The sequence below is a fragment of the Schistocerca cancellata genome, chromosome 7 (genome assembly GCF_023864275.1).
Source record: "Schistocerca cancellata isolate TAMUIC-IGC-003103 chromosome 7, iqSchCanc2.1, whole genome shotgun sequence".
In the NCBI taxonomy this organism is placed as follows: domain Eukaryota; kingdom Metazoa; phylum Arthropoda; class Insecta; order Orthoptera; family Acrididae; genus Schistocerca; species Schistocerca cancellata.
In genome coordinates, this window is record NC_064632.1 from 424,195,770 (window position 1) to 424,210,474 (window position 14,705).

The window sequence follows — 14,705 nt, forward strand, 5'->3', positions numbered from 1 at the left end:
ATTGCCCCCTCCACTGAATTTACAGGAATTAGGTGTCTTGCGTGTGCAGATGTGGTACCAGCTCTCTCCAAGTACCTACCAATGACACACTGCTTCCATGTCATGACATGTCACAGCTGTTATCTGTGCCAAAGGTGCACATACCAGCTATTAGGTATGTGATCATAACGTTTGGCTTATCAGTGTACATAATAGCTCACTGAAAGGGGGCATTTTCCGCGATAGACGGAAATATGCTATTTTGAAACCATTGCATAAAAAGTGGGAGTGGACTGATGCCAACTACCACTCAGTCCCACTTCTCACAGCTTTAACCAAAATTTTTGAAAAGTAATGTATTCAAGACTAGTTTAAAAAAATCGATAAAAATAAGTTACTATCAAAATATCAATTTGGCTTTCAGAAAAGCTTTTTAATAGACAATGCTATGTATGCTTTCACTGATCAAAAATTAAATGCTCTGAATAACTGAACATTGCCCATTGGGATTTTTTGTGATCTCTCGACAACTTTTGATTGTGTAAATCATGAAATTCTGCTAGATAAGCTTAAACATTGAGATCCATTTGGGACAGTGCCTAAACAGTATAATTCATATTTAACTGGGAGAGTGCACAATATTGAAATAGAAAGTTCATATAATGTGCAAAGACCTGTAGATTCCTCAAGCTGGGGAGGTATCAAGAATGGGGTCCCACATGAATCAGTCTTTGGTCCCTTATTGTTCTTAACAGACTGACAGAAAAGTAAATAAATTATATTGCAACGCCAAGATGAAGTTGTGTTGATAGGTGTGTTTCTACATCCGAAAGATGATATCCATTCAAATTTTAAGCCAATCAAAACATGGAAACTACAGGTGAGAATATCAACAATGTACAAAAAGACAGTTTGCTATATACTGTAAATAAGACATGTCAAGTGTCTTAATTGTGCCTGTATGCAACTTGACATGTCTTCTTTATGGTAAGTAGCAATCTGTCTTTGACTACATCGTTCAAAATTTTGTGCCAGTCACATAAGAGTGGCACTAGTAGCACCACTATGAGGATGCAAATCAGGTTCCCTTTAAATACACGTTGTAACAGTAGGGAGTGTTACTTATCTCTGAGATTGGATGTGGTGAGTTGATATTAGAATGCCTTTACAGTGACAAAGATGCCATTATCAACACCTCACTGAGTTTGAATGAGGTCGTGTAATAGAGCTACGAGACACTCAATATTCATTCTGCGATACTGCAGAAAGACTTGGCAGAAATGCAGCCACTGAATATGACTGCTGGCAGCAGTGATTATGAGAATGTACAGTTCCAAGAAGATCAGGCTCCAGATGTCAAGACTGAGAGGGAAGACCATTGTGTTCGGTATATCGTTCTGGTGCATCATATCACATCTGCAGCAGCAACTATGCAGCTGTTGGCATCACAGTGACACAGTGAACTGTCACAAATTGGTTACTTCAAGGTCACCTCTGAGGCAGACACCCTGTCACGTGCATTCCACTGGCCTCAAACCCTTGCTATTTGTAGTCAGTGGTGTCAAGCGAGAGCTCATAGAAAGGCAAGATGGAGGTCTATTGTGTTTTCTGATGAAAGCTGGTTCTGCCTCGGTGCCAGAGATGGCCACGTGTTGGTTGGAAGGAGGCCAGCTGAGGGTCTGCAACCAGTCTGTCTGCGTGCTAGACATATTGGACCTACACATGGAGTTACGGTCAGGGGTGGGATTTTGTACGGCAGCAGAAGCATGTTCATGGTTATCCCATGCACCCTCACTGCAAATCTGTACGGCAGTCTGGTAGTTCAACCTGTTGTGCTGCCATTTATGAACAGCATTCCAGGGGCTGTTTTCCTACAGAATAACACTTGCCCAAATTCCACTATTGTAACCCAACATGCTCTAAAGTGTCAACATGCTGCCTTGGCTTGCTTGAACTCCAGATCTGTCTCCAGTTGAGCACATGTGGGACATCATGAGATGAAAACACCAGTGTCATCCACAAACTGCATTAACCATCCCTGTATTGGTCGACCAAGTGCAACAGCTGTTGAACTCCACTATACAAGCTGGTATCTGACAACTGTACAACATAATGCATGTACATTTGTATGCTTCCATTCGACATTCTAATGGTTATACCAGTTATTAGTATACCACCACTTCAAATTTGCAATGGCTTATCTTGCTCTTACATTAACCTGTGATCTTGCAATGTTGATCATTTAAATATGTCTTTACATTTTCATGCTGCAAAGACTGATCCATAAAATTTTGGGTGTGCAGTTGCATAAATTCGACTTCTTCTTCTTCTAATATTTTGGCTGAATACCGTCCAGCCATCTTCAGAGTTAGCCGAGGTGACTGACGCTCCAGCACTTGCTCCATCCTTTTAAACCGGCGGACCGCACCACTACGCATGCGGCCAAAGATGCACAAGGCACTAGAGACATTGATCGGCGGCAAAGGGGTATGACATATGCGTGGAATTAGATCTATGGCTGCGCAGTTGATCCACAAGGTGGCATCGATGTATCACTGCTAGCTGCACTGTCACGACATCTTTGTGATTTTATTACAGAAATTGCCAGAGTCCATGATTTGTCCAAGCTGAAGCCACTATCTCTGTTAATTAAATTGATTCCCAACCGATTTATATTTGCTTCCTTCACAACTGAGTCCCAGAAAGATGAAGTTGAGACTAAAATTGTGACGCTACTGTACGCCATAGAGTGCTCAGTGTCAATACAGTGCTCCACCACCGCTGATTTATTAGGTTGTAAGAGTCGGGTGTACATGCAGTGCTCTGTGCATCTCTCCTGGACAGTATGTGTCGTATGTCCGATGTATGAACGGTTGCATTCACAGGGGAGCTTGTAAACCCCAGGCTTCCAAAGCACCAAATCACCTTTAACAGAACCTGGTTATGGAACAACTTTATCACCTACATCTAAGGATATCTGTGGAGTTACCCTACAATTCATGGAACTGGATTGATGGTACAACGTGGGCTAAGTCAGACTGGGTTTGTGAGGTACACACATTGAGACAGAAGGAAAAGGTTAGCCGGTTTGAGATGTCTTCACAGCAAGAAACCGTTATTCGACACTCCGTCATTAGTATGATGGATAAATATTTGGATGACAATAAGATGATGGTTTTAAATAAAGGACTGAACTTCGCACTCCCATCGAAGGTTTTACCAATACCAGCTTTCATCAGAGCCAATCAAGAAGCTGTTCATCCTCTTTCTATGGAATCAGCATAAGAAATAAGATGCAAATCTTGTCGAGCAGTTATGAAGGCTTGCCCACAAAGGAGTAACATATCTGTGGCAGAGAGGGCTGCACTATGTCAACTTTGCCAGGATACCATGATGGAAGTTCTTCCAGTTGATAAAGGTAATGCCACAGTTTTAATGTTACATGATGACAGCACATACTGGAAGATCAGTAAAGACCCCACCAACCAAGTGGTAAGGAAGACTGCTTCGTTTCTGAACCCCTCCTCCCTTCCACCAGAAGTTGTGTGGTTCCTCTAAGACTTTATGGACTTCCTAAGATCCACAAGAATGGTGTTCCTCTGCATCCGATAGTGAGTAACATTGGCTCTCCTACCTATGATTGTGCAAACACTTAGCATCATTATTAAGAACCCTGGTGGGAAAATGCATTCGTGACATACATACCTCTGTGGACTTATTGGTAAACTGTCTGCCACTGTAGCTGAGGGGACAGCGCACCAGCTTTTAATGCCAGTGGGTCTGGGTTTGATTCCCGGCTGGGTTGGAGATTTTCTCCACTCAGGGACTGGGTGTTTATGTCGTGTTCATCATCATTCTTTCATTCTCATTGACACACAAATCACCAAAGTGGCGTCACCTCAAAAGACTTGCACCTGGCAATCTTTCATTTCATTGGCAAACTGAAATCACTCAAACTGAGCAATTCTGATATGTTCGTCAGTTTCAATGTAGCATCACTGTTTCTCATTGAAAAAACTCTCAATAAAGAGATTTCAGCTTGGTTTGAACATGTTTTGACCTCAACATATTTTTTATTCTATAACGAATTTTATGAACAGACTGACGTCATTGCCATGGGTAGTCCCTTGTCGCCTTTGCTAGCCAACTTTCTTAGGGAGGACTTTGAAGAGAAGATGCTGGAATCTGCTAGCTTGAAGCCCACACTGCTTTGGAGGTATGCTCATGACACATTTGTAGTGTGGCCCCATGGTGAAGACAAGTTAAAAGAATTTTTAAATTATCTGAACTCCATCCACAACCAATTCAGTTCACGTTGGAAATCGAAAAAGATGGGTGCCTTCCATTTTTGGATGTGTTGCTACGGTGCAAAGATGACGGCACTTTGGGACACGCAGTATATCGAAAACCGATCCATGAGGATTTATATTTGTGCGCAAATAGCTGCCACCAACATTTGCAGACGATGAGTGTACTCAAAACTCTGGAACACAGAGCACACATCATTGTTGACGGGAGTAGTTTGGAGGAAGAGCTTCTACACTTGAGAAGAGTTTTTGAAGCCAACAGGTACTCTCCACAGCACTTAGGCATTACAAATGAAGCCAACAGTGGGTGTACGAAAAGCAGAAGAAGAAGTCAAATTTATGCGGCTGCATGCCAGAAATTTTATGGATCATTTAAATATGTCATCTAGTCAACCGTATTCCTGGAGTTTCATTACAGCATTAATTACTGTTTAGTGTTGGGGAGTTTTTCCCCATCAGTGCATACATTAATGACTTGCTAAATTATATTTTTATTCATGTAATTAGTATGCATATTCCACAGATCCGTAGATACGAGTAATTCACTTGGATGTGGAGCATGTCAATACAATTATACAAATACAATTAATACCACAGAATAACAACAACTTAGTATGATAATATAATATTTCTAGCTAACATTTATCTAGTATTGTAATTCACTGTCTAAGATTAACACAGTATAGTACCTTTCATCTAACACCTGAATAACAAGATATATCTTTTTCTTCAAGGAGTGTGTCAAAAGTGTAAATGGGAACTTTTAACTATTTCTGGAAAAGAATTCATCTAAGGAGCACAGTGGATGGTTAAGCAGGATTTTTTTAACATACATCTGAATAGCATTTCATTTTCTCTTGTACATTTAGGCCTAATATAATTAGGCAGTGCATTAAAAGTCTTAATAGCAGCATTCATTACTCTCTTCTGTACAAGTGACAAGTTTTTTAGTTCAAAATGGAGATCATCTTTACCCCTACTGTTATAGTTGTGGTATGAACAATTTATTTCATGATGAGCATAGTTTTTAATGAAAAAATTCATCAGAGAGTGTATGTACTGACTTCTTGCTGTCAGTATTCCTAGCTGTGTGAAGACTTTTCTACATGACGTTCCTGGAGAAACCCCACACAAAGATTCAAAGCCAATTCTTTTAGCTGATGTTACAAATATATTGACCACAGCCAACAACAAAAAAATAACTGAGGAAATTGTAAGCGATATATTTCATTAAATTTTGATAAAACACAGCATATACAGTTATGTACATTAAATGGCACAACACCATTAATAAACAAAAAATTTGCGCACGAGTCTGTAGCTAAGGTAGAATATTCAAAATTTTTGAGTGTGTGTGCTGATGAGAGATTGAACTGGAAGAAACACTGATGATTTACTGAAAAATTTGAGTTCAGCTACTTTTAGGATTATTGCAAATTTTGGTGATAAACATACCAGTAAATTAGCTTATTATGCCTCACTGCTTTTGTATGGCAATAGATCTTGGGGTAACCTACCACACAAAAGCATATAATCAGAATAACAGCTGGAGCTGACCCAAGATCATCCTGCAAACATATACAAGGGGTATTCACAGGAGTTTTGAAATATAATATTCACTTACGAGATCACTCCTTGTTCAAAAACAATAGCAATGTACATAACTACAACTAGGAGAAAGGCTGATCTTCACTAGTATGTGTTCAATCTACCTTCGGCACAGAAAGTGGTGAATTATACTGCCACAAAAGTTTTTATACATTTACCAATCTGTCACATAACCAACCAGCATTTAAAAACAAATTAAAAGAATTTCTGAATGGCAACTCCTTCTACTCAATAGACAAACTTTTTGATATAAATTTATAATTTTGCAATAATGAAAAAATTGAATTGCGACATGTAAAGAAACCTTTTGTTAAACTAACATGTTCCACATCATTATGAAGTGTCGTATTCATGATCTATGGAACAAATCTTAATCTAATCTAATCACAAGAGAAACCAGTGTGGTTTAATGGCAGATTTGTTTTTGACAACTTAAAATATAGTGCTTGTTATGCACTTCACCAAAAGTATTTCAGTGATGTGAATTGGTGGGACAAAGTTGATCCAAACACACAAATGGTTTGAGGATCAATCCTTATTCTGTCCAAGGATATAACCTAACACACGGTTTGATTATTGAAGTGTTTGCTTTGGAGAACAATGATACACTGAGGAACTACATGAGATCTAGGAAATTCAGAGCACTTCTGATTTTTATTTTCTCACTTTCCTTCTTCTGTGTGGAAATGAATATCGAGTAAGTAGTTATATATGTTGTTTTGTTACACATTTGACTTCATGGTGCACACAGATTATTACAGTTGTTTACTTTCATTACACAACAGCGCAATCCTGCCCTGATGGCTGGCACATACCTCATTGTCAAATTATAAAGTGACTTTCATCTTGGACTGAACTTTTTGTAATTAATAACAGTAAGAGGTTAGAATAGGGACAGTTCTATCACATCTTTTGCACAGCAGTGTTGATAGCACCCAACATGAAATGTGATATGAACAGCGGTTTGTGTCAACCAGCAGTTTTAAGTAGTCCAGGAGTGGCCAGATCCGATGTAGCAAATACTGACTGGAAAATAACCATGGAATGCACAATTTATTCGGGTTGACAGAAATGTCCGATCCCACGCGTTGGCTTTGACCCGTGACGTAAGGATGTTGTAGTGTGTGACGTCATGACGGCGCGGAGTTTGGTTTGTGAATGTGGCGTGTTTCTAGTCGTGTTGTGCTCTCTGGTGGTATGTTCAGGATTTTCATTTGTGTGGTGTAATGGGCTCAGTTTGCTTTTGCTCATTATCCAGAATTGTTCGAGTGTCGGCTGTGTTTGTAGTGGAATTCGTTTCAGTGAGTTAACGATTTTGTATGAAGGTTAATTTAGTGTTGTTCACTGTACATCGTGTGGTAATTTTAGTAAAATGAATCGCTTGTTGTTTTTGTTCAGGAATGGATATGACGGATAAAATTAACAGTGCACAGGTCAAGAGAAGTGTTCAATCCCAATATGCAGCTGTGTATGTTAATATTGGTATCTGGAGATGTTTTTGAGCTATATAGGCCAAGGGAAATGTTTGATCCTAATTTATGGGATCGGGAGCTGCTGTTGAGCTATATAGGTCAAGGGAAGTGTCCGATTCCAGATGATATTGTGTTTAGTGGTATTTGGGGAGTTTTGTGATGTCGGTTTTTTTTGTGGTTTTGTATGGGGGTAGGTGTCTAAATTTGTTTATACTTAGTTTGCCCCCACCCAAAACACCTTATTTCCCGCGCTTGTCCTGTTAGTGCCATTAGGCTTTTTGCGGAAAGTGTGTGTGTTTGTTTTTCAATGTATTTTCGTCCTCATAATGTGTACGTACCAACTTTATATGCACCATATTGGCATAGTGGTTTATTGTCGTTCCTGCCATATTTGTGACGTCATGGGTCAAAGCCGGGATCGGACACTTCCATATTTCCGTTTATTCACATAAATGGCAGTCAAAATCCCAGTAGTTCACAAGATATACACTATGTGATCAAAAGTATCTGGACACCGCCAAAAACATACATTTGTCATATTAGGTACACTGTGCTGCCACCTACTGCCAGGTACTTCACATCAGCGACCTCAGTAGTGATTAGACATTGTGAGAGAGCAGAATGGGGTGCTCTGCAGAATTCACAGACTTTGAATGTGGTCAGGTGATTGGGTGTCTCTTGTGTCATACGTCTGTACGCGAGATTTCCACACTCCTAAACATCCCTAGGTCCACTGTTTCCGATGTGATAGTGAAGTGGAAATGTGAAGGGACACATGCAGTACAAAAGCGTACAGGCCGACCTTGTCTGTTGACTGACAGAGACTGCCGACATTTGAAGAGGGTCGTAATGTGTAATAGACAGGCATCTATCCAGACCATCACATAGGAATTCCAAACCGCATCTGGATCCACTGCAAGTACTATGACAGTTAGGCGGGAAATGAGAAAGCTTGGATTTCATGGTCGAGTGGCTACTCATAAGCCACACATCAGGCCGGTAAAAGCCAAACAATGCCTTGCATGGTGTAAGATGCATAAACATTGGACGATTGAACAGCGGAAAAACGTTGTGTGGAATAACGAATCATGGTACACAAAAAGGCGATCTGATGGCAGGCTGTGGATATGGCGAATGCCTGATGAACGTCATCTGCCAGCGTGTTTAGAGCCAACAGTAAAATTCTGAGGCGGTGGTGTTGTGGTGTGGTCATGTTTTTTGTGGAGGGGTCTTGCACCCCTTGTTGTTTTGCATGGCACTATCACAGCACAGGCCTACAGTGATGTTTTAAACACCTTCTTGATTCCCACTGTTGAAGAACAATTCGGGGATGGCGAGCGCATCTTTCAACATGATCAAGCATTGTTCATAATGCATTGCCTGTGGCGGAGTGGTTACACGACAATAACATCCCTGTAATAGACTGGTCTGCGCAGAGTCCTGACCTGAATCCTACTGAACACCTTTGGGATGTTTTGAAACGCCGACTTCGTGCCAGGCCTCACCAATTGACACTGATACCTCTCCTCAGTGCAGCACTCCATGAAGAATGGGCTGTTTTCCCCAAGAAACCTGACTGAACATATGACTGTGAGAGTGGAAGCTGTCATCAAGGCTAAGGGTGGCCAACACCATATCGAACTCTAGAATTACCGATGGAGGGCGCCACGAACTTGTAAGTCATTTTCAGCCAGGTGTCTGGATACCTTTGATCACATAGTGTATGTTGTCACTGCATTGAATATAATTATGTCACATGGTATATAAAGCCAAACATGCAATGGAGAGCAATAAGAAATGTATCCCTGATACTGACTTTCCTTTGAATCACTACTTGAACTATTCAGTAACTGTAGCGAAGTTGTTTCTCATGATAGTACATTGACTAGCTTAAACAATACACAATTAACCTCACACTTTTCAGTCCACCTTTCACTATGCTACATATCAGTTCCATTGTGGCCGGCCGCTGTGGCCGAGCGGTTGTAGACACTTCAGTCTGGAACCACGTGACTGCTACGGTCGCAGTTCCGAATCCTGCCTTGGGCATGGATGTATGTGATGTCCTTAAGTTAGTTATGTTTAAGTAGTTCTAAGTTCTAGGGGAGTGATGATCTCAGATGTTAAGTCCCATAGTGCTCACACCCATTTGTACCATTTTTTAGTTCCATTGTGCAAAACAGAACAACAAATATCATCAAACTGTTAACTGTTTGCAGTGTACTTGCCACATTTTCACTTGTTTCTGATAATACAGGCTGCATATATTAATCCACTGTATTCCCATTACACTGTAAATTGCTCAACAATAACAATCTGAAGCAATAAAAAGTTTACAGATACATTTCATCAAGTCATAAAGAATATATCTTGCCCACTTTCTTGCCTAAAACTATCCTCACATTTGTTATACAAAACTGACACACTGCAGACTTATGTAACATACAAGAAAAGTGCCCAGGCTGCACAGCCACTATTCTTAACTTTAGTTACAAAAAATATTAAATGACACTACGGAAAGAAGTAAGATTGTAATGTCTCAGTGATGATGTCATCACGGCACAAACTTGGAATGGAAAATTGGTTCTTGTCTTGTCCAGTAAACCACAAAACCTAGATAACTAGAAGAGGGTTTAATCTCAATCCTCTATGATGTATACAGAGGCAACTACTGCACTAGCTTGCTCAACATATGATTGAAGTTCCAAGTTAGACAGTTCAGACAAACAGTGGCTGTGTCAGCTAATTTTTCATGTCAGAGACGGAAAGGGCATACAACCTCTCACAGAACCATGCCTAATACGGCGCAAGTACCTTACTGTTGTGGTTCGAGCAATCTCGGCAGTCACTTTTTCAATTTACTGTGCTATCAGAACTTCAAATTCACATTCGTGGTGGCGCTTAAATATACACAAATGTATTTCATACCTACCAGAGGACTGCCTCTTAGTGATTATGGAGATGTCTTCCAAGGTATCTTGATTTGGCACTTCTAGTCTTTTGTTGTCTTTCTTAAGTACATCTAGTTTCTTCTTCTTTTTCACAACCTGAAATTTGAAAACTTATATGTTTTATAGAAATTAGGAGTAAGTGCCTGTAAGAAATGCAACAAATCCCACATTTCTATACTGTATAAATCAGGTCATGAAAGAAAAGTTCCCACGTAAATAAGTTATTTCCTGTACTAAGTCCAAGTTCCTTGGGAAAATTTGAGGGGAGAGAGAACACACATAGATGGAAATCTATGTCCCCTCCCCACGCACCCCAAAAAAGGGATGGTATTACAGCAAAGAAAATAAACTTTCATGTGAAGCCAATACCATTGCCTGTAATACAGTTACATCATGAGGTAAGAAAGGTGAATTCATATCCTGGGAATGTTTCAATGAAAACTGACATTTCCACTACCCTAGTTGACATTACACTATTGCATTACAGTCAATAAACACATTATGAAGAAGATCATGATAATATTTTACATTACATCAATCATATTCCACAGGTTCTGTGGAGTGGGCCACTGGAATGTGGTTAAGTCTGAATATGCGCATTCTTTATGTGCGATGCAATGACTTAACATTAAAACACATAACTGTATTACAGGGATAAGTTTTATTATAAAATAAACTAAAAGTAAGTAAGAGTTTCTGTGAAGATACCCTTCACTAGAGTTACCCAACAAAGTCTTTTTAATCTTAAGTTTCATCACATCTGGAAAGTTGTTCAATAGATGTGTACCCATTTAATTAATCCCTTGAGGGCGCTGCAGACATTTCTTTCAAAAATGAGAAATATTTGTGAAGAAAAATGAAACTAACCATGATATGTAATTTATCTGCAAACAGTTGATCACGAGGCATTTCTAGAATACCAGGTTTATCTTTGTAGGCTCCCCTCTAAAAAAATTATTCCAACTAACTATATATAGAATAAACTAGTTTCACTTTGAAATCACATACTGTATCATTCACTAACAGCCACTATTACAAACGGCTATGAATTATGGTGCTTCATTAAAGGTAGTGGCAAATGAAACTGAGACAATAAATGCGTAACACGATTATGTAAATAAGCCTGATATCTACTCAAATCATGTGCGCTCTGACTGTAAATTAAAATAAAATCTTGGAGAGGTGAACAATTGACAACTAGCACAGAGTTCTCTGCGGAATTATTCTGTACGACAGGTAGAATTTTGAAATGCATTCACGATACAGGTTTTGCTTAATTACCACTGAATAATCGTTAGTGGCATTGTTATTGTTTCTAAATTTGTGCTATTATTTCTGTGATCACTTGAACGCATTAATAGAAAAGTTTTAAGCTTCAAAATTATTTACAGAACTGTCCACTGGCTTGGAAAATCCAGTCATATAAACAACAGACTTCCACATTCATCTGAGTAACCTACATTCTTTTTGGAGTAAACAGAAAAAGCTGACACCGCTCTCTTCACGTTCACAGGTGCCATGTCCGAACCATAACAACACGCTGTCCTGCTGTTTTAGTGTGCAAACAAATGTCCTAAGATCTTCAAAAATAGCTAGGACACTTCGACCATAGATACTAAATAGTCGAAACCAATACACATCAGGGGTCCTCTCACGTTCAATGATATTGTAAAAATGTCAATGTACTGACCGTCTGAATGAGCTTAATTTACTTGTTGCCAATACTAGAAATATTGACGGGCAGTATTATAACCTCTCAAATCATTCATGTTGAACGTGTGAAGTCAAGTATTGACGGTCTGATAATATTTTGCATTTAGATGTTGACAGACTCGCATGAACCAGCCACACGGCATTAGTGTGCTGTGCACTGTTTAAATTTTTAATTCACCATTGTTTGTATCATACCTCATATTCAGTTTGTAAGCGGTTCATAGGTTCGTCCGCACGACGCATCTTTCGTGTTTAACTGTGCACATGCGCATAAATTTCCAGGAGTGGATCAACACATGCGCATTTGTGCTTTACTGGAAATGGAGACCATGCGTGAAACGCCTAGCTTCCCTCTGTCGGTGGAAATTTTTGCGCATTTTAGCAGACGACAGGCAGATGGGGCCCATGTGTGATTTTGCACTGTACCGTATCGAGGTTATTCTGTGAAGCAATCTATGTGCAATAAAGCTTGTTGACTCCAAGGGAAGCTCGCTGACTTTTATAGATGACACTAATAAAAGTATATGGAATGCCGCTTCTAAAGATTATTTGAATAAAAATGTGAGGTGTGGTACCCTGAGCGGTAGGGAATTACCCCTAGTGCTAAAAGTTAGTAAAACAGAAACGAAAAATGCTAGAAACATTTATTTATTACCTCAATAAAGTTCAGTTGGATGTTTAATTTCATTAAGTTTCGATTCCGAAGACCAAATTCGGCAAGTGCCGTCCCTCTAGTAGCGGATCATGAGCCTACATTCTGGAGAAACAAGTTGGAAAATCGCCTTTTTTCTCTTTTAAAATTTGCATACCTACCGTTTCTAACGACCATCCCCACCACCACTACTACTGGCAGATTGGGCGTTTGAGCGCTGTTACTTGTAAAACAAGTTAACTCGACTGTCCTTCTTCTTCTCGAATCTTTTGATCACATCGTCATACCATGTGTCTTGGTTTTCAAGCATTTCAGTACTGACTTTCCAGTAGAGGTACACACAAGAGCTGATCAGCAATTCTAGGCCACACTGTTCCCAAAAAAGTTTTTACACGTTTTAGGTAAGCAAAACTCCTTTGAACTGAAACACTTGTTGCAGGAATGGTAACAATTAGGCAAATAGTTTGAAAGCTTCTGGAAGAATTTGGTCCATTTCATTCACAATCATTCTTTTAATAATGAAATTTCTTTTGATAATGTTTCCCAAACTGAGAGAGTGAAACCACTCTGTGGAGGGTGAGATACGGTTTCTGCCCCCCCCCCCCTCAAAATTAATTTGGAGTTTTCTTATATCTATAGGCAGAGCCAGTGAATAAACTGTTGCCGTCAAGAAATGTAGGATCATTATTTTTGTTGGCACAATTTTAGCGTTTGACTGAAGCATCTTATAACGTCTACTACGTTTTGTCCTCTCCCTTCGTCCCATTTTTCAGTCTGGCTCCCAATGGGACCTCTGTATGCATGGGTAACAAATTCTGCACAGCACTTTCGAACAGTAGTTGAGATGATAGGGTCCTCGGGTCGTATAGGCGTAAGGCCTAAATCGTATGTGCGAACTACAGACTAGCCAGTGCACCGATTTTAGGAGAGGAGCGCCACACTTAAGGCAGAAATCTTGACTGTAAAAAACTGGTTTTGCTGTCTCTTTACGTTGTTAACAGTTATCCTCTGCACGTGCTTAATACAAAACTCGCTATTACAATTGCGAGACCAGGAAGATGACGTGCTACAGACGCGAAATTTAACCGACAGGAAGAAGATGCTGTGATATACATATGATTAGCTTTTCAGAGCATTCACACAAGTTCGGCGCCGGTGGCGACACCTACAACCTGCTGACTTGAGGAAAGGTTCCAACCGATTTCTCATACACAAACAGCAGCTGACCGGCGTTGCCTGGTGAAAGGTTGATGTGATGCCCCGTGTAATGAGAAGAAATCACGTTTCCGACTTTGATAAAGGTCGGATTTTAGTCTATCGCGATTGCGGTTTATCGTATCGCGACCTTGCTGCTCGCGTTGGTCGACATCCAATCACTGTTATAGCAGAATATGGAATCAGTGGATTCAGGAGGGTAATACGGAACGCCGTGATGGATCCCAACGGCCTCGTATCACTAGCAGTCGAGATGACAAGCATCTTATCCGCATGGCTGTAACGGATCGTGCAGCCACGTCTCGATCCCTGAGTCAACAGATGGGGGTGTTTGCAAGACAACAACCATCTGCACGAACATTTCGACGACGTTAGCAGCAGCATGTACTATCAGCTCGGAGACCATGGCTGCTGTTACTCTTGACGCAGCATCACAGACAGGAGCGCCTGCGATGGTGTACTCAATGACGAACCTGGGTGCACGAATGGCAAAACGTCATTATTTCGGATGAGTCCAGGTTCTGTTTACAGCATCCTTGATTGCTGACATCGCGGTGAACACACATTGGAAGGGTGTATTCGTCATCGCCATACTGGCGCATCCTCGGCGTGATGGTATGGAGTGCCATTGGTTACACATCTCGGTCACCTCTTGTTCACATTGACGGCACTTTGAACAGTGGACATTACATTTCAGATGTGATACGACCCATGGCTCTACCCTTCATTTGATCCCTGCAAAAGACTACATTTCAGCAGGATAATGCACGACCGCATGTTGCAGGTCCTGTATGGGCCTTTCTGGATA

General features: G+C 40.3%; 1 protein-coding gene across 2 annotated transcripts in view; it reads right to left on the bottom strand.

Moving 5' to 3' along the window:
- LOC126092334 (ribosomal oxygenase 1) overlaps nucleotides 1-11,930 on the bottom strand; it is a 63,344-nt gene extending 51,414 nt beyond the window's left edge. The window contains exons 1-2 of one of the 2 annotated variants that reach the window (XM_049907870.1): nucleotides 11,778-11,930; nucleotides 10,299-10,413 (exon numbers count right to left, since the gene is read on the bottom strand). In XM_049907870.1, coding sequence (XP_049763827.1) covers nucleotides 10,299-10,413; nucleotides 11,778-11,837 — 175 coding nt within the window. In that variant the 5' untranslated portion in view covers nucleotides 11,838-11,930. Of the gene's footprint in view, nucleotides 1-10,298; nucleotides 10,414-11,184; nucleotides 11,750-11,777 lie in introns of those variants that run through there. The other variant, XM_049907871.1, reaches the window with a different exon arrangement.
- Nucleotides 11,931-14,705: the final 2,775 nt, after the last annotated feature.